The 23,869-nt window shown below is 44.5% G+C and overlaps 1 protein-coding gene and 1 long non-coding RNA gene across 2 annotated transcripts in view; one reads left to right on the plus strand and one right to left on the minus strand.

Annotated features, from left to right (window-relative positions):
- Positions 1 to 15,122, minus strand: part of SDC1 (syndecan 1) — a 33,607-nt gene extending 18,485 nt beyond the window's left edge. The window contains exon 1 of the mRNA XM_083607409.1: positions 14,813 to 15,122. Coding sequence (XP_083463535.1) covers positions 14,813 to 14,881 — 69 coding nt within the window. The 5' untranslated portion in view covers positions 14,882 to 15,122. The remainder of the gene's footprint in view (positions 1 to 14,812) is intronic.
- Positions 15,123 to 15,858: 736 nt separating this feature from the next.
- LOC310759903 lies at positions 15,859 to 17,176 on the plus strand. The gene is made up of 2 exons (XR_014546628.1): positions 15,859 to 16,004; positions 16,168 to 17,176. It is a non-coding gene; the product is annotated as an uncharacterized lncRNA (long non-coding RNA).
- Positions 17,177 to 23,869: the final 6,693 nt, after the last annotated feature.

Raw genomic sequence — 23,869 nt, forward strand, 5'->3', positions numbered from 1 at the left:
CAAGACGTTGCCTTGTATCACTGATAGTGCCTTCAGCATGCTGCATGCACAGGTTTCATGCTTGGCATCAATGCTTGTTCTGAGAGCTCGTGTAATTTTTCCCCCTTGTGATATTCTAATCAGTTAATCCCACCAAAAAGCAGGTAGTATACAAAGTGTTGCCAAGGTAAACTTTTATTACTTTTTGGACACTTGCAGACTGACTGTCTGAAACAGATTCTCATCTACTCACTCACACACCCCTCCTGAATTTAATTAAACACGGTGCTGATTGAGTATGTAGGCCAATTTTCTCTCGAATTAGTTTTAACCTTGAGTCAAAAGACATTTTGATAGACTTAAGGTATATAAAAAATGAGTTCCATTGTGAAGGACTATTGTGTATTTAGTCATGCCTCAGCATGCCATTTTAAGCCACAGTTCATTGAGTAAAGCCCTCAATTTAGTGCAGAGAAGAGTACAACATTCATTGTGCCTCTAAGCTTCTCAATTGAAGGGTGGGGTTGAGAATTGGGAATTTCAGATGCATCCAAAACATAAGAGGCCAAACTTGGCATTGAGGCAGCTACAATTGCAGGTACTGACAAAATACTAAAGGAGACAAACTTGAAGAACATTCAATACTCTCTGCTGTTGGTCAATAGGGACTTGAATCTAAATCTCAAATATCCTTAACTATAATCCCTTGTCCTCTTCTAGGTTACCCATAAAATGCAGCCTTCATGCAACTATGGAGCATTATTTATTTCATTTTTAAAAGACATCCATTATACCCAAGCACCGCATTGGTAAATATACTTGTTTTTGTTGTCTAAATTGATGGTGGGTATTTCTAAATATAAATACTTGTGATATGCAGTATCTGCAGTTAGCACTGTATGTCATTAAATTAATATGTAAGGATGGGGCTGTGTGTGTTGAGTGTTAATAATTCACCCCTCATGTTTTCCTGGCTTAAAATTGTCCCCATTGGAAAACAGATGTGGGAGGTTGAAACTCTCCTCACAGTTCCAATGGGGGGGGGGTGGAATCTGCAGCTGTTAAAAAATCATGACAGATGATAAGAACTATTATATCATCGCTAGTTTGGCCCAATTTTTGGTATGAAATTGCAAACTAGGTTCTTTTCACTGTGATATTACTGAAATTTCTGCCATCACATGGAGAATCTATTCAGATAGTGGTTTTTAAAGGGGGGGGGGAGGAATAATCACAGACCAAGTAAATCTAAAATACTACAAAAGTCAGGAACGAATGTGAATGTGAAGTTTCACTCCCCATCATTTCCATTCCCTTAACAGGACAACCCTATGCATGCTTGTTTATTCTTAAGAAAATACCATGGAGTTCAATGGAATTTACTTCTAGAGCATGCATGGCGTTTTGAGCAGGAATGTGTGTCGGCCTACAAATCACTTGAGGCAATCTGCAAAAGGCAAGTTTTCAGTGCTACCCCCCCCCCCCCGGCTTTTGTTATAAAGCAACCTCCATGTATTAAAGATATCTATGGTCAATATCTGTATTTTCAGGCAAACAAGAGGTCATGCACTCTCACCTGTGGAAACCAGTTATGAGACTCTTCTATCCTGTTAGCCACCATATATCCCATTACCCTTATGGAGCCAACAGTCTTTGAAGCTGAGTTGCAAAATTGAATAGCTAGAACACCGTGTGACCATTTCAGCAAAGCTTACTTCTGCCTTTCAACACTATATATTCTTACATTCACATTTTACAAGGTGCAATATCTGCAGAATACCCAGACATTAAATAATAATAAAAACCATGTTAAGCTTGAGATGGCAAGAGCTGTAGGGTAAGAAAGGATTGGGGGGGGGATTGGTCTGCAAATCTGTGCATAACTTACCTGGGAGCAAGTTCCATGGAATTCAGGGACACTTACTTCCAAGAGGACAGGTACAGGATTGCACTGTCACCCAGCTTTGAGCAATGAGACCTCCCCACTTTGCTGGAAATCCCACCCACCTTTGTACAAAAGTGTTTCCTCCAGGGAAGAAAACCAATGAAAAAAGCTGGCTGCGAGGCTCTTCATAGAAAAACTGTAAGGACCCTTCAAGTACAACTTGGTAAATGTGCAAGGTCCTCTTGAGAGCTCCTTTATCATTTACCAACAGTTAAGATGGCGTGGGAGAGCTGCACTTTTTGATATTTAATCAAGTAGCTTCCCCATTCTCATACCGTACATGTCCAGAACTTGTAATGGCATCAAGAGTTTTATACTGTGCAGGAGAACTTCCCAATAACAAGGAGTTGTGTGTCACCTTAGACTCCTCTCTTGCAGCTAGAATGCTCATAGTCTGCTTTGTTAGATGAATTTGTAGACTGCAGGGCCTCTTATCAATCATTTTCCATCAAATGTGTTGAAAGCCTCTACGCCAAGTTAGCCAAAAGGTTCCTAGAAGCCAGAAGGTGCTTCACCATCGAGTCTAAACAGGCCTTAGATCAGAAAAGAACAAGCACTGCCTGCTAGACAATGTTTAGATCATCCAATAGCACCTTAGGCATTATATCATGCCAAACTAGATCAGCTGAACTCCCACAATGCCTGGCAGTTCCAACTGTGGGAGTGTTGCAGCCTAGAGCTGATTTTCGGTTATTGGTAGAAACTGGTATTATCAGTTTGCTCAGTACAGTAGCCTAAACTTTGGACTAAAATGGTGCTTTCATGACCAATGTTTTGTTTGCAAGACTTTAATCCTGACAAATTCTCAAGATACCCCATATCAAATTTTAAAGACAACTACTAATTCATTTTTTGCTCCTGTAAGCACTTCATATTACTAAGGAAGAATGATAAAGGATGCTCCGTGAAGCTTTATTGATTGCATTTGAGTGCCCTCCCCCAATTTTATGTCTCAGTCTATATGCTTTGGCTGTGCAATATTCTAAAGAGTCACACTACCTCATCACACAAAGGCAAATACCAATGGAAGTGTCTAGACTAGGGTAGTCAGACGTATATGCTTTACTTCTCGACTGTTCACACAATATTCCCAAGTATTTCCCCTCCTTATAAGAAAATAAGAACTGCATTGGCATTGTGCTCAGTCACAACAAGCAAAAAAGAGGTGGTTTCAGAAGTCGCCGCTCTTGTGCTTTCTATAGTTTTCACTAATCAGACTCCATCCATTAGAAGCTATCAAACATTGTTTCCTGAAAAAGGGTGGGGGGGGAGAGAAACCATACCCCTAATCCTTTTTCTTTTTGCTTTCCTGTTTTGACAAAGAACAGATGGAGATCACACTTTTTAATGGGAGACTATGTAGGTGCAAGTCCACGTAGGAGTTCACTCCATCAAAACAGGATGGGGCAAACCCTTATAATGAGAGCCAGTGTGGTGTAGTGGTTAAGAGCGATAGACTCGTAATCTGGTGAACCAGGTTCGCATCTCCGTTCCTCCACATGCAGCTGCTGGGTGACCTTGGGCTCACCCCACAGAGTGTTTGTTGTGGGGGAGGAAGGGAAAGGAGAATGTTAGTCGCTTTGAGACTCCTTAGGGTAGTGATAAAGCGGGATATCAAATCCAAACTCTTCTTCTTCTTCTAAGCAGAATGCATTGGTGTTAGCTGCACACAGTATTTTGGACAGACTCTTCATCTATATGGGACTATAAAGGCAGTTAGAAGATTCATAAGCATTCAGGCAGAGTTGCTTTCTTCTCCTCCCTACGTATTAAAAATGGACAGGGAGCAGGATTAGCTAAGCCATGATTCATATAGCCACCACGTTTGAACCAGGAAGTTAGTTAGCTTCGACTGTAATTGACAGCGGCCTTTCTCTTCCCATGTTACCAAACCATCAAACTGTTTTAATAAAAGCCTTCGGCACAAGTCAGCATCCCCAGGGTGGCTTGTAAGATGGAAAAACAGAATGCAAACAAATGCATAAACATGGAACAACATCCAGGCTGAAATAAATCCCAGGAGATAAGAAGTTTAGATGCACTGCTGGATTTCCTTTCCCGAAAGCTCAAATTCTGAGCATTTGAGAAAATAAAGTTTGGGCGATCGAAGTCTTGCAACCAGTTTACCCTAGGTGCAAATCTGAGCTAAACTTCATTCCTAGCCAACAGCCTACAACATTTGCTTTTAACTATGAGGTATGTATGGAGAACACGGAGCTCTGGGACTCCAACTACTAAAATCAGGCTCCTTATGATAGTACTAAAAACATTTTGTACCTCAAGACAAGCCTGCATGAAGGCCATCTACACAGGACAGGAAACTCCCATTCTCTGCTTACCATACTGAGATTTCTCAAGAGTTTCAGTCTTGCACAGTCTCAAGGTAACAGAAAGGCTAATCCAATCCACAAATTACACAACTTTACAGGGGAACACAAAAGCTAGCACCATCTCTTCCCTTGTTAGATTGGTACGTTTCTACCAAACTGTCATATGAAGAGATGTAATTATTTTATGATGCCATTTTGTTGGCTGGAAGTCACCAAGTACATGCTGGTGTTTGTGTTTCAAGCTCCAAGTAACCCTTTATCTATCGTTCTGAGGCACTTGGGTTACGCTATGCAAGACCACACACGCTTCAGAAAATTTGGGCCTGCTTGCCAGGCAGACAGTGATATTATTAAGAGAATCATTAAATTAAAAGTGTGCATTCATCAACGGAACTGTTCCTTTCACCAACTTCTGTTTAGGTCACCTGCCAGCAGTGTCCTTTTGTGTTCTGCACAGGACAACAGGTTAGTCTCTATACAAAAGGATCTATGAACACAAATCAGAAATAACATATCATAGACTAGGAGAGAATTTCTGCTACTGATCTTAAGGGGGACCATAGCTGAACAAAGTAATTTATTTCAAAGGGAGACACCAGCACAAAATTGCAAAGTTGAATTGTATTTATTTGAGTCTGTATAAAGGCAACTGTTTCACCTCCCTCCAAAGACAATCCCAAGCTGACTGATTTGCTAGTTAGCCACTGCTGTCGCAAAAGGACACTGACCTTTTTTTCCAGGAACACATTCTAGTTCTGATTGAATTATCATTATCTGTACTTCATGCCTTTCAGCTCCCTCTGGTCCTACTGCTTACAACTTAAATCTCCCCTCATCCCTTACAGTTGTATGCCTGCAACTGAAGACGACACTTCACACATGCACATCTGATGAAGCAGACTCTAGTTCACAAAGCTTTTATGCCACAATACAATCAGCTAGTCTTTAAGATGCCAGGGCTTCCCAAACTGGGGTCTCCAGCTGTTTTTGGACTACAGTTCCCATCATCCCTGACCACTGGTCCTGCTAGCTCAGGGTGGTAGGAGTTGTAGTCCAAAAATAGCTAGAGATGCAAGTTTGGGAAACCCTGGGCTACACAACAGCATGAGTGTGCTACCATTTAATCAGCCAGGCATGTTGCTAACCACACAAATACAATATAATACACTGACAGGTGCAAATATGAAGGCTCAGAATTATGTCAAGTGTGCAGAACTCCCTAAACTACTATTTTCCCAATTAAGTTAAGCAGCTTCGATCTCTTCTCTAATTAACTGTTGACCAAGTTAGGCTCCGTCTGTAACCCTTGGGAAATTAACCTTTAAACGAGCATGAAAGTTGCAGAAGTGCAAACCCACTGCCATTTCTACGACTGCTAAAAAGGTTTTATGCTGTTATAAGTTTGCAATTGCACTGTGGCAAAATAAGGAGGAAGGTTTGAAGAATTTGGAGTTGTAAGGTTTGAAGAATTAAGAAAGAGTTCATTTCTTTAAAGTGCAGAGAATTGGGGTAATTTTGAGGAGGCATGAAGACAGGGGAATAGCCAATCTGGTCATTTATCGAACCCACATTCTACACAGGAACCTTTAGAAAGAAAGAAAGAAAGAAAGAAAGAAAGAAAGAAAGAAAGAAAGAAAGGAAGGAAGGAAGGAAGGAAGGAAGGAAGGAAGGAAGAAACAGAAGTTGCTGGGGTGTTTTAAGTTCTCCCCCTCCTGCTTCTGAAATACTGTGGACTGGAGTACTGTTTAACAGAGATAACTTTAATATCCTACTGAAGCTGGTGGACAAGCCTTGCAGTATGTTCTCCAATGCACTATTACATTCATGCAGATTTTCAGAAGTCCTGTTTATTATGCAGTGATCTCCCTTAAATCAAAGGTAACTCATACTGGCTTCAATCAAACGGCCTCAGTCCTGTATACATGAAGGAGCGTCTCCACCCCCATCGTTCAGCCCGGACACTGAGATCCAGCGCTGAGGGCCTTCTGGCGGTTCCCAAGTGAGGTTACAGGGAACCAGACAGAGGGCCTTGTTGGTAGTGGCACCTGCTCTGTGGAACGCCCTCCCATCAGATGTCATGGAAATAAGCAGCTATCCTATTTTTAAAAGACATTTGAAGGCAGCCCTGTTTAGGGAAGTTTTTAATATTTAATGCTGTATTGTTTTTAACACTCAATTGGGAGCTGCCCAGAGTGGCTGGGGAAACTCAGCCAGATGGGTGGGATATAAAGAATAAATCATTATAATATTATTATTATTCAACTCAATTTCACATGTGCACCCACAGATTATACGTACTTTGATGCAATATTTAAAAGAAACTAAAGTTGAGTAAGGCCAGCAAGCAAGTTATCAGTTACAGATACAGAACTGTGCAGCCAGGGTCAAGGGTTCAAGCATTCAGTTTTCTTTCCCCCCCAATATGGATTTGACACATCCTTCCAAGGAGAGGCCGTTGATTCATAATTTATACGCACTGCAATCAGAGTTGTGGTGGCCAATGGTGACAAGAGGCAACCTCTGAACATAAACAATGAGTTAAATGTCAGAATGAAAAGTCTCAGAAATGAAAAGCTGCCTATGAAATATTCACCCACAGTCATTTCTCAGCACCAGTCCTCAGACTGGAGAGGTGGCAGCAGAGCAATGCTATGCAAACTCTTCTCAGTTGCCTTTCTGTTCGTTCGTATCCATCTTCCAAACAAAGCAGCAAACTGAGCAATCACAGCTTTGTCCTCTAGATGCAACATTTGTCCTCCGGGTGCAAATGTTACTGGCAACAATTATAAGTGGACAAAGAGTTCCATGTTGGATGAAAGCTATTCAGACAGGAGTCATTACTGAGTGCTTGGATGTCAGAGATCTCCCTCTACTCTCAGAGCTCCTAAGAACCTCCCAAATAAGACGCAACTCAGAGTCAGCAGCTGTACATGATGCAGCTGACACTGGGCTGAACCATTTCAGTGAGTGGATGGAGGGGAGACTGAATGTCTCTCCATAAATTCTCTGCCCATTCAGAGCTAGCATTTCCCAGAAAAATGCCGACCACCTGAAATCTCAAGAGGCTAAGGTAAAGTCTTGAGAGTTTCTGGCTATGATTGCTTGCTGAAATTTTCTAGTTGGATTTTAGAGCACAACAACTACTTCTAAAATCAAGTGAAATTCACCTGCTGCTGCTTGAGACTAGCTAGCCCCATTATTTTAAAGCAATGGAAGTGTTAAGAGCTCATCCAGTTCCTCTAGACAAGCCTTCGGAAATGTGGCAAGATCCATAAGTTTTGGGCTACCATTGCCATCAGCCTCAGACAGGAACAGGGTGGATTAAAATCAATGATTTTTTAAACAAAATTAGAAAAAAAATCAGTGCTTTTTTTAGTTTAAATCAGATTTTTAAAATAAAATGCTTCTGGAGGAAAAATCTTCCTAAAGATCATTTTCTATTTAAGTTACATTATAATCCAAAGTAATAAGGATTTGTTTAAAGTTTTTCATGTGTGCTAAAACTCAATCTAATGTTTTGTTTTGTTTTTTAAAAATCATTTAACCACATCAGTTAACAAACATGGATACATGTGCTATAATGTTATTGTTTTAGTTAATTTGTTGAAATTGTTATTAAGGAAATGATTATTTTTCTCCTTCCAATAAAGTACAGCAGAAAAGTTGTCCAAATATAAACAGTTAACTTATTAAACCTCATAATAATTTCATAATTATCTATGTATTTCTAATAGTATAACCAAATCAGTATTTTTTTGATATAACTGTAAAAACTACTCTGAAAATTTATTATTCCAAAAATGAAACCTTTGTCTTTCTGTAAAAAAATAAATTAATTAAATTAAATCAAGTCTTTCTGACTAGTGATTTAAATCGATTTGATTTAAATCAAATCCACCCTAGTCAGGAATAGTAGAAGCTGTTGTTCTGCATCTGGAGAGCACCAGGACACTTTCCTTCTCTACCAAAATGGTAGAGCTTTACCGCTTTGTCTCTTCTGTCCATAAGGAAGCAATACTATACTGGATTTCTTGGTTGACCTCCAGGTAAAACAGATCTAACCATTTCAGATGAGAAGAATCATTAAGGTTGCAGCAGTAAGGAGTCTTTCAGTTTCAAACAACAGTAAACTACTCAGTCTGTATATACAGTCATACCTCGGGTTACAGACGCTCCAGGTTACGTTTTTTCGGGTTACGGACTGCCGAAACCCGGAAGTACCAGAACGGGTCCTGCATGCACAGAAGCGCTAAATCGCGCTTTGTGCATAAGTGCCGAATCGCAACCCACGTGTGCAAAGACGCGCTGCTGCGGGTTGCGAACGTGCATCCCACACGTATCATGTTCGCAACCTAAGCGTCCACTGTAGTTGGGTAGCTATAAAATGTCGAGTCACCACTACAGTTGAAATTATGTTTTAAAGTGAAATAGGAGGAAAGGCTATATAGGCCTACGTAAGGGTAGAAGAGATGGATCAAAGTCTATAGAAGCCTCCTCCATACCCAATACCCAGGTAATGGTGCCACTAGAAAAATATCACCTTTCCTTACTAAGGTCCTCTGCTGATTAAATTCACCTTTACTCAAACCACCACAAAGCTCAGAATGCAGGCAAAATTGGGCGGAAAGAATCACAGCCAATTCCCATTTTATTTTTTTAACAACCCAACTCTTAACAAGGTCACTCTACAGGAAAGGAACTTCACTGGAGAAATCAATAGACTTGCTTGGCAGCAAGTAAGGATTTTAGTGTGGGAATGTTTAAATGCAAATATAAAAGAGAGAGAGAGAGATTGATTGATCCCAGGAAAGATCATTCAGAGCCCAAAATCCTGGCATACTTACTGTATTTTAAAGACAAGCCGTGAGTATGCCATTTTACATATAAACAATATACAAGGAAGAAACAGACTGGTGGATTATCTCCCTCGGTAAATAAATGAGGTAAGTTTGTTGCCCAACACTGAGTGAGTTTGAAGGGTTTGCAGCAACTAAACCTCCAGTACTTTTATCAAGACCTTTTGCCAGGTATCTCTCCACTTGCATAGGCAGGAGAAAGTCAACTTTCTGTGGGTGTGACTCTTCCTGTGAGAAGTAGGATCAGATTCAAGGAGCCTCCACAAGTTTTCAGCAAGTCATACCCTGCTCTTTGATAAAGCACGTATAAAGCCTAACCAGAGTTGAAACGAGACGACTTACAGTGGGGATGATTTGTAGGTGAGTCAAGTCTAGCTAAAGGGTTGCTAAGTAATTAGTCACTTGCCATGTGCAGCACACATAAGCAGAGCTCCGACAGATGAACTTGTTCCAGATGTGCATTCTACAATCCACGAGTTTAACCCTTGAAGCAGTTTGGGGACACTGTCCCCAAAGATGCACAGCAAGACTCCAGATTTATTACCTCTAACTTGAAATAAATGGTACAGGCACCAATGGGCCTTAGAGATAGTTAACATATGTGTGTTCTTATCACGATGGCCTGCTCCGCTGAGTCATGAGTTGCATGCGTGAATGAACCCTGCTCTGCCAGATCAGCGGAGAGAAATTTCATGCAAGCTGCCAAGATGGCAAACAGAGGGATCAATTAACACAACCAACCCTGTTGCCTTCCAGGTGTTGTTATTATAATTATTATTTATTAAATTTGTATACTGCCCGTCACCCCAAGATCCCAGGGCTGTTCAGAACAGAAAGATGCAAAATGAGAATGCAAAATACGTAACAATAATAAACCAATAACCTCCCTCCCACAACACATTTTAAAAGCCATAGAATGTTAATCAGCTGAACGCCTGGTTGAAGAGAAACGTTTTTGCCTGGTGTCTAAAGAAGATGCCACGTGGGCCTCCCTGGGGACAGCATGGCACAAACAAGGAGCCACTGCAGAAAAGGCACTTGCTCATGTTGCCACCTTCTGGACCTCTCATGGAGGAAGCACACAAAGAAGGGCCTCAGATGGTGATTGCTAAGTCTGCGTAGTTCGCATGGGGAGAGGTGGTCCTTTTGAGCTTTACAGGTCAAAAGCAGCACTGTGAATTGGGCCCAGAAACTATTTGGCAGCCAGTGCAGTTGGGCCAGGATCAATGTACAGTAATATGCTCAAACCATCTTTCCGTGGCTGCTGAATTTCCCACCAGCTGAAGTTTCTGCACCGTTTTCAGAGGTAGCCCTATGTATAATGCATTGCAAGATGATATTTGATTCCAACTCCCTTCAGCCCCAGCCAGCATAGCAAACAGTCAAGGATGACCGGACTTGCAGTTCAACAACATCTGGCTAATGGGATACAACACATCATCATCGTCATCATTATTATTGCAAACTGTTTTAACTGATTTCAACAGAATGCATCTTATATATATTTATCTCAGGTGTCAAAACATCAAGGTAGGAAGGTGATTTTTCAGATATTTGGGACACAAGTCATTTACGGCTCTAAATGTCAACATATTGAATTTATGCTCTCAACAATGTAAACCTCTTGAATTAGACCCAGAAACAAAGTAGCAACCAACCAGTGCAGCCGGTTATAGGAGCTGTAAATGGGATTGTGGTCAGTTAACTGGCTGCAGTGTTTTGAAACAATTGAAGTTTTTGCATCGTCCTCAAGGGCTGAACAATGTAGAGCATTATTGCAGGAAGTTCAAAAGAAGTCAAAGCTGATGAACCAGCTATAGATTGACATGACAAATCTGATGCTGGCTCCCATGGGGAACATGTGGGCATGTTATGTAGCATAGGGGGTTAGATGGAACCCTGCAGTACGTCACAAGACAATCCCCATTGCCCTGAACAACAGGCCTCCCCGTAACTACCGTACTTTCTCAAAAGAGCCCTGAACCACATTAATGCAGCTTCACCCACCTCTCAGTACCATTCAAGAAGGTCAAGAACAAGGAGGGAGGTCACACTCCTCCATCTCTGTTCCAACAAATATTATCAACCAGGAAAGTTTCAGTGCCATGACCAGGTCAGAAACTAAATTGAAATGGGCCAAGATAATCAGTTTCCTCAAAGCATACCCAAAGGTGGGCTGCCACCACAAAGGGGACAGTCGCCACTGTGTGACACGTGTGATAGCTGATAAGAGAACCTCACTGGGTAAGGAACAGCTCAAGGAAAAGACCCACTATCCCTACCCACTCTACCCTACCATTCCTGCAAAGATGCATTAATCACCCTCTAGACCCAAACGCAGGTGGTGCTGTGGGTTAAACCACTGAGCCTAGGCCTTGTCGATCAGAAGGTTGGCGGTTCGAATCCCCACAATGGGGTGAGCTCCTGTTGCTCAGTCCCTGCTCCTGCCAACCTAGCAGTTCGAAAGCATGTCAAAGTGCAAGTAGATAAATAGGTACTGCTCTGGCGGGAAGCTAAACGGCATTTCCGTGCGCTGCTCTGGTTTGCCAGAAGCGGCTTAGTCATGCTGGCCACATGACCCGGAAGCTGTACGCCGGCTCCCTCGGCCAATAAAGTGAGATGAGTGCCGCAACCCCTGAGTCAGTCACGAATGAACCTAATGGTCAGGGGTCCCTTTACCTTTCCCTAGACCCAAACAGTCAATCTCCATCAGCTAGCTCTAAGATGACAAGAACGCAGGTCAAGGGTGGTTGACCACACTTCTCCAAGCAGCTTGCTCACATCCTCAGTGAAAGGTGACACAGCACAGATGGAAAAGACAGTGCTCCAGATTCCTCATTACGATGTCTAATTCTGCCTGAACCCCGCAAAACTGACGCAGCAGACTTCCAAGACTGTCGAAGCAACACTTTCTTAGCTAGGTAATTAAAAGTCCATTTACCACATCAAAAAAGGCCTGCTAGACAGGCACTTTCCTTGCCACTGCCACCACCCATGGCAGAAGCAAAAATGTGCTCTCACCTACACTGAGTCATGTTCAGACGGAAATTTGCACCTCCAGTGCTCAACCGTTGGCTCTGTTTTATTGCATGCAGGTCAGTAGAGTACACACACCAAACTCTCTCTCTCTCTTTACAGTACGTACTGCCTTGGTTGAGCAATGGTACAGATCCATTTTAAGATTCTACAAGTGAAACAAATTAAATTTTGCACGGGGCACAGACATGCTGTAAAACTACGAACATGTGAATTTCCAGATTTGTCAAGGTAGACGCTATGGGAGTGGCAGATAGAAGACGGGCATTGTTTATTCAGTGGCGACATCTGCTGGTGCAGTGCTCAGAGGAGGAAAAAAAAGATAGTATTGAGATTTATTATAGGTTCTAGAGTTTGAATACGGTCTGTTTTCACTTACAGACTAATGTTCTGTGGTTGTAATTTTCAAAGCAGACAACTCATTATTTTGCTTCGAACGTATAGCAGCAAAAAAATTCTGCCTTTAGTTTTGCTGCAACTGTACAAGTATTCAGAATGATTGCCTGGAACTTTATGCTTGCTGAATTCAAAGTACATACTGCTGTTTTAAAACTTTTTAATGATGCAATTCTCTGTGCAAGGTAAATAGGCAAAGGGGGTGCCAAGTGGCACATGATAGGGAACATCAAGCAACAGGTATTATGAAGATAGGGATGTCCGTTTAAGCTTTTAAAACTATGTTTCAGGATTTAACTGCACAAGCCATATAAATAGATTTTTAAAGTCACATGCGGCACGGAAAGAAGCCAACAGATTCTAAAGTCATACAGTATTACATCTGCTAAGAGGTGCCAGTGCAGAAAGTTGCAGGTACCCAACAACCACCTATGCCCTCTTTTGATTATAACTAGTGGGACCAAGTTAATTATTAAGCTTAATCCTGTCCAACACTAGGAAAATGAAGTGTTCTTGAGAACTATCCTGTTTGCAATCTAGTTTTAAGTGTCATTTTTCCAGCTGGTACCTGAACTATTTGATTAAACCATCTTAGAAAGGAGGGGGAAGAGGAAAATTACTTCATTTAAGCATAAAAGAGAAGATTCTTGCTTGTGCAAGCAAAAGGTGGGGGGGAGAGAGAAAGAGTCTCTTTGAAGACCTATTAGTGTTCTGCCTTCAAGCCTGGGTGTTGAGCAGTTCCGCTGTTTCAGGCGTTTTGAAAACCAGAGCCCTGCCCCTTGTTATTTGGGCCCTTGAAACAAAATTCAAGATCCGTCTTAAGGATCCAGGCATCTCAATAAGGAGAAGCTCTTCTTTTACCCCACCATCAGTCATGAGGACAAACAAAATTGTGCAGCTGGAAGGGACCCTTGAGGATGCTCTAGTCCAACCCCTCCCATACAGAGATCAAACCTGCAACCTTGGCATCTACACCTCTTGGGAACAAAGCCAATGGTAGCTCAGGTCAAATGGCTGGGGAAATGCAGGAAAGTTGGTTAGCAAAGCATCTCCCAAGATCTACTTGGCAAGACTAAGCAATTGTGGTGGCTCTGTCAGCGCTCTTTTCCCCAGGCTGTCACAAGTTTGTAGGAAGAAGTCTGCCTACTCCAGAAGCAACCTCATCTTTTCAGTTCTCACAGGGGCATGAATTAGCAAAAGTGCATTTGCACCCATCTGCCTTAGTTCCAGAAACCCTTGCCCCCCCCCGTCCCATGTGAAAAAATCCAAGTCCTTCACACATCATCTGTAGGATTACCATATGTCGCAACTTCCCCACCCATGATGGCACATCAGCGCCTCCAGAGTCACCTCCCACAGAGAAGCTTTGTAACGTGTGAACCGGCACAGCCCGCCGTGCCTGTTTGCTACTTCTCCAGCTGGAAGCCACTGTGTGAGAAGCCGGGACTTCTGCACACCCAAAAAAATAAAAGTATGATTGAACAACTATTTTGGGGAGGGGGAGGAGGAGAGCCGCCCTTAAGGGGAACAAGGCGTGCCAACTCCTGGCTTAGGTAGCCGAGTTGCAACCTGCCCTTCGGAGTTAAAAAAACACAACCACAAAAAAACCAGCGAGCAAAGCGGGCAGGCCGCTTCCCAGAGCAAGGCAAATATCCGGCTAAGAACAGGGAGGTGGAGAGGGACGAGGAGGGGGGAGAAGGAGCAGGGCGGCAGAGAGAGAGAGAGAGAGAGAGAGAGAGAGAGAGAGAGAGGCGCTTTGAGGTGGAGGGGAGAAAAATTCCAATCAGGTTATGAGCCTCCATGGTCTGGTTTGAATTAAACCCTTCAGGCTCTGGAATCCCCCCGCCGACACAATAGGCTGGTCTTGAAGCCCGCTAAGCTGGGCTTTTCGAGAGGGCTCTGCGCCCCAGAACCTGTTGAAAGGGGAGGGCGCACCGGGAGGCGGGGGGGGGATGTGTAAGGAAGGAGGGAAAAGGCGCTTCGGGGTTTCCACCATTCCCAAGACACCAGCTGGAACCGCTTTCCAGGCGCGGGAGCGCAGCGGGGCAGAGGAAGGAAAAGGCGCGCGCGCGGGGCGGGGGGAGGTCCCGCGTTTCCCTCCAGTTCAAGCCAAGAGAGGAGGACAGGGCAGCCGCGAAAAAGAAAGTAGCCCCGAGTCCCCCCGGAGCTCTGGGCTTTCTCTCCGCCGACCACGTGGAGCCAACCATCCCTGCCTCCCTGCCGGGGAGCCCAGGCGGCGCTCCAGCTCGCCTCCCGCGCTGCCTACTCACCGCCGAGAGCGCCTGCGAGCAAAAGACCAAAGCGCACAGCAGCCGCGCCACGCTGACCGCCTTTGCCATCGCCAAGGTAGGTAAGTAGGTAGGTAGGTAGGTAAGGCAGGTAAACCCTCGAATGCTGCTGCTGCTGCTGCTTCCTCGCTGCCTTCTCGTCACCGGCGGCTGCGGAACCAAAGCGCACCGAGACGGAGCAGGACCAGCTTCTTCTGCCTTCTGATATAAATTTAACCTTCACCTAGAGCCCAGGCGCCGCCCCCGGGCCGGCTGAGGCGCCGCCCCTCGGCCCGCCCGCCACGCCCCCTCCTGCCTGCTGCTCGGACCATAAGGAGAGCTTCCTTCGCCCCGCCGAGGTTCCCCCCCCCCTCCGCCCTTGTCTCTTCTCTCTCTCTCTCCCGCGTGGCTGACGAAATCCTCCCGCCTCGCGCTCGCCTTCAGCCGGGTCACGTGGGTCGCCGGACCTTGGCTTCGAACCCCGACGGCTCCGTGCATTTTGGGGGAAGAAGAGCTTGGAAGCGTGTGTGGAAAAGTCTCCCCCCCCCCCGCCCTCCTAGGTCCCTGTGTGCGTTCAATTAATTGCAAAAAAAAGCGCGTTAAAGATAAAAGAGCGGGTCTCCGGCACCTGGGAACGATAAGGCGAAGCGAACAAAAGAGCAGGGAGTTACTTGAGGGCGGGAGGAAAAGCCAGGGAGACTCGACGCTTCAGAGGCTGCAGCCGCCCCAGGTTGGCGGCGAGCGACTCGGGCTGCCCCTCGTTTGCTCCCTGCGCTAAGGAGGACTTTGAAGTGAGTCCAAGCTGGGAGGCTTTGTTGCCATGCGCGACTTGAGAGTTCGGTTTCCTTAATGGCCCCACAAGACGGGCTGGTTTCTGAGGGCTTGGAAAGCTGGCGAAGTCAGGTCTGGCTGAAGAGGCGGCTCCTTCCTCAGCTCCTGCGTCCTTTGCTTGTGGATTCTGCAAACATTCCCCTTTGTTTGGGTCCTGGATGACTTGCAGGATTTTCTATTTTTTAAAAAAACACACCAATATTTATTAATTTTTTCCATTTTAACAATCCAATAAAAACCACATTAAAAGATTCCAAATTATGATACAATCAAAAAAGCCAAATTATATATCTTTGGGTGCCTTCCCATGCTCTGCAGAGCGGATTTTCTAGAGGTGCAGAAGCTCCAGGCCCAGTGGCGTAGCGTGGGGGTGCAGGGGGGCCCAGCCGCACCGGGCGCAACATCTGGGGGTTAGGGCAAATCCACGGGTTAGGGGGCGCAAATCCACGGGTTAGGGGGCGCAAATTACTTGCCTTGCCCCGGGTGCTGACAACCCACGCTACGCCACTGTCCAGGCCTGCCTAGAGAAGAAGAAATCTGGTAACACAATCTCTCTTACTAGGTTGCCATGTTGTGGTGGTTGTTGCCTGCCAAGCTTGGAAAAGCTGCTTCTTTGGATAGGAGGTTAAGTTGTGAGGAAAGCTGTGCCAGCTGTCAGGTAGCTGTTAAATGCGCAAGAGAGAAATAACTGGAGCTAAGAGATGGATGTAAGGTTACTGGCAGCAACAGTGCATGTTCAGTTCTCCCGAATAAAGCATGGCAGTCGGTGTGTCTCACGTGAGCTGCTTATTTACGAAAGTCGGGAATCTGATGCTGTACGATTCTATGATTCTTCAATAGTGTTTGAAATTGGCACATTTTGCACCTGGGTTTCGACCACTTGCGCCCAAGTGAAGATGCCTGGGTGCTAGGAACTGGAGGTGCATGCCTGGGGAACATTGGATCTGGGCTGTTTTCACACACTCATGCCCCATCCTGTAGAATTCTATCAGTTATGTTTTATATGCACAATCAGTATGAATTTCTGGAACCGAAATGCTGCTTCTGTGCAGTCTGAGTAGGAGCAGTCACCGTTAAGAAGAGGTTGAAATCGGCCAATATATATGTGGACTGTCCCTGGATCAAGTGACTTTTCTTCTTTAAATTCGCAAAGCTCTTAACCTAGCTCAGTTTTGTCATCTGAACTAGCCAGTTGTTTAACTGAGAGTCAGTCGCAGGAGGTCCATTTGGAAAATAAGGCTAGAGATATCTTGCCCCAAAATGGCAACTAGTCATTCCATTTTGGTGACTGCAACCTTGGTTTAAGGAGCCATTTGGCACCTTACTTATATACCTGAGTTTCTTTCAAGGAGCACTGCATCTTCTTCAGGGGAAAAACATAAGGAATGTTGATATTATCAGTGCTATGTATTGTTCACTGAACTCTTGGCATGTTTTGTGATTAAACTTCTGAAATGCCAGTTAACTTTTTGATATTGTTGTATTTGTTAGTTGCCTTTTTTATACAAAACTAAATAAAAACACAGTTAAATGAAAGGGCAGGACTACAAGTTATTACTGGGATGGGGGATTCTGTGGCCCTCCAGATGTTGCCGGACTGCAACTCCCATCATTCCTTGCCATTTGGCCATGCTGGGTGTGGGTCGGTGAGAGTTGCAAATCAACAATACCTGCTCACTTTAATGCCTTGTTGAATTCCCAGTATTTATATTGAAATTCTTTAGAGCTTTATATTGTGTATTTATGGTTCTTGCGCTGTCAAAAGCACTTAAATTGCCGCCTCTTTTCCGTGCAGGCTTTGAGCGCAGTATATTTGTGTAAAATGTAGCATAAAAATAAACTGACAATGGCAAAGGAGGGGGAAAGAGATATTTGCTCAGAAACTGAGCTGAAAACCTATGGGAGTTTCACTTACACCAAATTTATTAGGCAGAAATTCCAGCTGCAGTTTTACTGCTTTCAGATAAGAACATAAGATATGGCCCATCTAGTCCAGCATTCTGTTCTCACAGGGGCTGACCAGATCCCTGTGGGAAACCAGTAAGCAGAACATAAGCACAAAAGCACTCTTGCCCTCCTGTGGAATCCAGCAACTAGTATTCAGAGGCAGTACTGCCCACAAGCCCTCTCCTCCATTAATTTGTCTAATGATCCTCTTTTAAAGTTGCTGGCCATCACTGCCTCCTGGTGGATCAGTTTCCATAGTTCTATAGCTCTGCACAAAGATGGGGGGTGAGACATCCTGCATAGGCTTAGAGAATCTGTTGCTTTCTTCCCAGGTTGACTATGGATAGCTACCTCCCTTTTACCATGTTAGAGAATAAGAGACATTGGGAATGTTGCACAGCTGTGCATCATGAATGTATTGGTTGGGAACCTATGGACTTCCAGATGTTACTGATGGGCTCCAACTCCCATCAGCCCCAACCTGTATGGCCAGTAGTTGAGGATGATGGGAGTTGGAACCTACTCCCTAAAAAGTGTAAGATAGGTTTACAGCATTAGGTTCACACATTTGAAGCTTGAAATAGTTCAGTATTAACAAGTGTAGCAAACAAGCTACAAAACCCAAGTCTTGGGCCTGCCTAGGGAGATTTTTTTTAAAAGAAATATTACTGTACTTTGAACAACATATTTTAATCCAAACTGTCCCCTAGTTGTTTATGGACCTGACATGTTCCATGGCTATCTACTAGAGCTTCTTTCGCTGTGGTTCCTGCATTGCAAGGACTGGAGGATCCCTTTCAACTCTACAGTTCTATGATTTACGATTACAGTGGTACCTCGGGTTAAGTACTTAATTCATTTTGGAGGTCCCTTCTTAACCTGAAACTGTTCTTAACCTGAAGCATCACTTTAGCTAATGGGGCCTCCTGCTGCCGCCGCACTGCCGGAGCACGATTTCTGTTCTCATCCTGAAGCAAAGTTCTTAACCCAAGGTACTATTTCTAGGTTAGTGGAGTCTGTAACCTGAAGCGTATGTAACCCGAGGTACCACTGTACTCAGAGGGCTGCAAATCTGAGGTTTTCTATTTTTGCCCAGCATACCTTTACACAGCTCCATTGATCCCAGTGTAAATTACTTCAAAGAGATATGCGTAGGGAGGGCTACCAGTTGCTTCAATCCTTTATCTGGAGCAATTAGTATGCAGATACAAGGCCCTTTGAGGAGATAATCACCCTTGTGGTTCAGGCTCCAGATGTGGCAGGGAGGAAACCCAACAAATTTGTCAGATTTGGGGAGATGGGAAAGTCACTGGAGATGCCCTCCAACAAGTGATCAAAATATCCATCAGTTCGCAATGCAGCATGCTCCTGTCTCTGAGGAAGGCTCTCTGGCTAAGTAATGGCTTTGGTTTCTGCAAGACTTTTGTGCTAGTTGACATTTTAGGAATATGCCTAAATACAGTCCAGTTAGCACTGGTGTGAAGATGTGAAAAAAGAAAGAAAAGAAAAGAAAGATAGGCAGCGGACTTTGACATTTTGAATGAAAAGTTTTGCGTTTGAAATCAAAATCCCAAATAAGACATTCCTGTGTGTACTGTTGGTATCCCATGATTACTTTAATTGTGGACAGTGGCGTATATGAAGCCTTGTAAGTTGTCAAACTGAGTAAATACTGATGCTGCCATCAAAAATCATTCATTCACAGCATAAGAAGTCTGTTGGACTGAACCAAGGACGGGCATCTGGTCCTGTAGCAGCTAGCAAGATGCATACTGGCAGCTGATAAGCTGGGCATAAAAAGGAACAGCATTCCTCCACATTTTGTCACAGATAGCATGATAGTTAGTATTTTGACAATATTTTGGGTGCTAACATTCCACATTCCTTTCTTGTTGACGCTCATGATGACTAGCAAATCTAACTAAAATATAAGGGATGGCCCAAGCCCTGTAAGTCTATGGCCAACATTTTTCCCACAGTGCATTAAAAATGTGTCATTATCATTATGTTTTAAGACCTGCTTCTTAGTTATAGCTACCATTTTCCTTCCTTCAAATCCTTCTTTCCAGACTTTAACACCAGTGGAGGTTTCGCTTCTTTGCAATTGGAAAGCAGCAGGAGCAACCTACCTTTCTGCAATATTGAGCTACTGGGCTCTGTTTCTTGGCCAAACTAATAGGAAGTGTGATGGCTCTTCCCCCTCACCCCAGGAACCCTGGAATGAGAATCCTACAAAAGATAAGCATGGTTTTGCATCTTAATAGTCAATTTTATGAGATGGTCAAATTTACCTAGAAATACCTCTGCATCATGCAAACTGGGACCACAAACAGTATTTGTTTTGATTTATACATCTCACTCTGTTTCAAGGGCACATTGATGTGAAACAGTGATTCTACATAAATAAATGTGAGCCTCTCAATTACTTATTTTGCATTAAAAAAAGTAAGCCCTAGAATCCTGATTGTGAATTACTAACAAACCTAAGAACTGCTTTTTACAGTTTGTACTTACAGTATCAACAACCAGCTACAAAAGGCAGAGGCTGTGCACTTGCCACTTTCCATTTAAAATACATGCACATTTCTGACTCATTATTCAAACATATTTGAAAGATCTACCTGTGCACTATTCAGAAATGTGATACTGTATATCTTTTGTACTTGTGATATCAGAACCCGAGTACAAAATTATAAGCAGCAAGCAGTCGTAAGTTAGTCTGGGTCCAGCATGAAAGAGGAACTGGGTTCATTAGGTAGGCACTCCTTGACTCAAGCCATTCTGGTGGCAGAAGAAGAGGAGAGTTTTGCGTATTCCCCTCCTCTATCCCAAACTGTTCCCCAAAAGTTTAGGGAACTTTCTGGAACAGCATGGGAGGTGTTGCCGGAGGCTGCAGTGAGAAGGGCAAATTGGCGAACATCATGTTCTCTCCCGCTGCCAGATCCACTGGACAGAATGCACCTTTCCCACCATGGAAGGCAAAGACTGGATTCAACTCAGAAAGAAAGACATGCTTCAGAGTACTACTCCATTCTTCCTTTCGCCCCAGTGTCCAACAGACATAAAAGGGTCTTGCAGGACCAGAACAACAAACCACCTATCTCAGCATCTGGTTTCCAAGAGCAGTCAACCAGATTATTCCCAGAAAACTGGGGAGGAAGGCAATGGCCCTTTCACATTGCAGGCATTTCCGCAACTGGTATATTTAAACATGGTGACAGATGGTTGTGTGGCTGCCTGCATTCGCAGGAGAAGGTACTAGCGCAGTCCATTGCAAAACTGTATTTTTCCATCTTTCTTTGGCTTATCAAATTATGCAACCTGTTAGGATTTCTCACCTTCAGTCTGCCTAGCAGCAGTCTCCCATCTGGTAGGCGAACGTGCCTTTTGCGTTTCCTGTTGAAACAATGCAGCTTAATCACCATGCAGGCAGTCTGCCCACTGTCCTGTTGCTAGTGAGTCATCTGTCTAATGCCCTTTCTGTAAGGCTGAGTGGAAGTGGGGTGAAAAGGATGAGGAAGGCAACTACCCCTGTGCATCTCTCTTGGTATTGTCTCGAGTTGAGTTAGGTAAGGCAGGAGATGGAGACAATGGAAAGTGTGTGGGCAAGACTATGGTCATGTGAGAGGCTGGATGGAGGTGGCAGAAGGCTAAAGAATAGGGAGGCAGAGAAGGAAGAGGAGAGAGGGCACATGATGGTGTTGATGGACTAGGAAGGAGGAGGTGTAAACCAGAGTCTGAGATGGGAGTACTTTTGGGGGGTTTTATAATAATTTTGGGGAGGCGGGTGGCACTGTGGGTTAAACCACAGAGCCTAGGACGTGCAGATCAGAAGGTCGGCGGTTCGAATCCCTGCACCAGGGTGAGCTCCCGTTGCTCGGTCCCTGCTCCTGCCAACCTAGCAGTTCGAAAGCACGTCAAAGTGCAAGTAGATAAATAGGTGGGAAGGTAAACGGCGTTTCCTTGCGCTGCTCTGGTTTGCCAGAAGCGGCTTAGTCATGCTGGCCACATGACCCGGAAGCTGTACGCCGGCTCCCTCGGCCAATAAAGTGAGATGAGTGCCGCAACCCTAGAGTCGGTCACGACTGGACCTAATGGTCAGGGGTCCCTTTACCTTTACTATAATAATTTTGAGTGTTCAGAGCACTGGGTGACCTTGGGCTAGTCACACTTCTCTGAAGTCTCTCAGCCTCACTCACCTCACAGAGTGTTTGTTGTGGGTGTGGAAGGGAAAAGGAGATTGTTAGCCACTTTCTTAGGGTAGTGACAAAGTGGGATGTCAAATCCAAATTCTTCTTCTTCATGTGCATACGCTGCAGTAAGCCTTACATACAACAACCCCTAACAGTGCAAACCCACCGAGACCTAACTTCTGAGTAGGCTTGTGCTCTTAAGTCATCGTCGTAACTCCTACCAGTTTCCATACTGCATATGGAGGTTTAGGTAACACAGGCCCTTGATTAAGATTTTGGAAGAATCATAGAGTTGGAAGAGAGGCAAGGTTTAAGTCAAGAAGGCTCCTCAGTCGACCCTTTTGGCCACTGCACGGCAGCCCCAGGATCTTGTCATTTCACACACACACACACACACAACTTAAACAAAAAAATTTAACATGTGAAGAAATAAATTGCTAGTATGTCAAGACAGCCCACAACCATAGGCATGCAAGGATACTGGGTGGTCCAGGAGGAGGAGGAGCATGACTGAGGACCTTCTTTAGCTAAGTTACCAACTGGTCCCTGTCTATTTTCACTTTCAAGATACAGGGATGGACTTTGGTAATGTGGTGCCTTGAGCGAGGACAAAATTTGGCAATCCCAGCCACCCCATATTTCTTACTTCCATAGCAATTCCTTTTGGTACCCATATAATTTACCTGCTGCTTTGTGCTTTTCATTTTTTTTCCTACAAGGCATCTGTTTTTGACAATTGAAGTTAGCATTCATTTATTTTTGAAGGAGAGGGTTCTCAAGCCTTGCTTAGGGCACAAAATAGACTTGCACTGAGTATGAGTTTCCGCTTTTACCTCCGATGATGGCTCTTTGGACGGGTTCCTTGGCTCTTGTGTCCATTGAGGCATCTGCAGAATTGAAGTTCTTGTTCATGTATCCATGTGGTGAGATCCATATAGGAAACCTGAGATCAGAGATGTCAATAATGCTGTGCTTTTTTTGTGTTCGTTCTGAGCTTGAGCTTGTAGCATGTGTGCAAGTGCTATCCTTGATATCTCTTTCAACTCTCTTATCTGTCACCATTCATTTACCCATCCTGTCGCTCCTATATAGACTCATCTTGTGCCACCCAGTGGCAGCACTCTTGCATGACTTTTTTCGTTTGGCAGTGGATTGGTGCGTTCTCTGCCGGCAAGTCCTGCCCAATGCCCCATGTTCAATTCTCAGCAACTTCCTAAAACAAAAAGCAAAAAAGCACCCAATCTATCAGCATTCCCTGCCCTATCAGCAGTGCACGTGCAAATATTGATTGACCGGATTATGGCCAAAAACATAAAGAGAACAACACAAATAATCCTTCTGGTCTTCTACTCTTTGTTAAGACTTCTCCCAAGATCTTGGAGAGCCGCTGCTGCCAGGCAGCTCCTCGGTAGACTAAGGCAGCTTCCTATTTATGGTAGATTCTAATGTCACCCCTTGTAGGGACGCGGGTGGCGCTGTGGGTTAAACCACAGAGCCTAGGACTTGCTGATCAGAAGGTCGGCGGTTCGAATCCCCGCGACGGGGTGAGCTCCCATTGCTCGGTCCCTGCTCCTGCCAACCTAGCAGTTCGAAAGCACGTCAAGTGCAAGTAGATCAATAGGTACCGCTCCAGCGGGAAGGTAAACGCCGTTTCCGTGCACTGCTCTGGTTCGCCAGAAGCAGCTTAGTCATGCTGGCCACATGACCCGGAAGCTGTACGCCGGCTCCCTCGGCCAGTAAAGCAAGTTCAGCGCCGCAACCCCAGAGTCGTTCACAACTGTACCTCGTGGTCAGGGGTCCCTTTACCTTACTTTAATGTCACCCCTTATTTTATTAGAGCCTTCCCCAACCTGGTGCCCTCCATCGGTTTTGCACTGCAGCTCCCATCAGTGCTGCCTGGCTGTTGTAATCCAAAACTGATGGCAGGCACCCAGTCGAAGAAGCCTGTTTCCTTAAGACAGTCCTCCCAACGGGGCATCTGCATCAAACAGGTTTTTGCTCTGGTTTCTTCCCTGTTGCTTAGTGCTTTGCCTCTTGCCACAGGGCATGTATGTGTCTGCTTCCATGCCCAAATCTTCTCTGCACTGGG

Source organism: Podarcis filfolensis (assembly GCF_964270895.1).
Source record: "Podarcis filfolensis genome assembly, chromosome: 3".
NCBI classification, from domain to species: Eukaryota; Metazoa; Chordata; class Lepidosauria; order Squamata; family Lacertidae; genus Podarcis; species Podarcis filfolensis.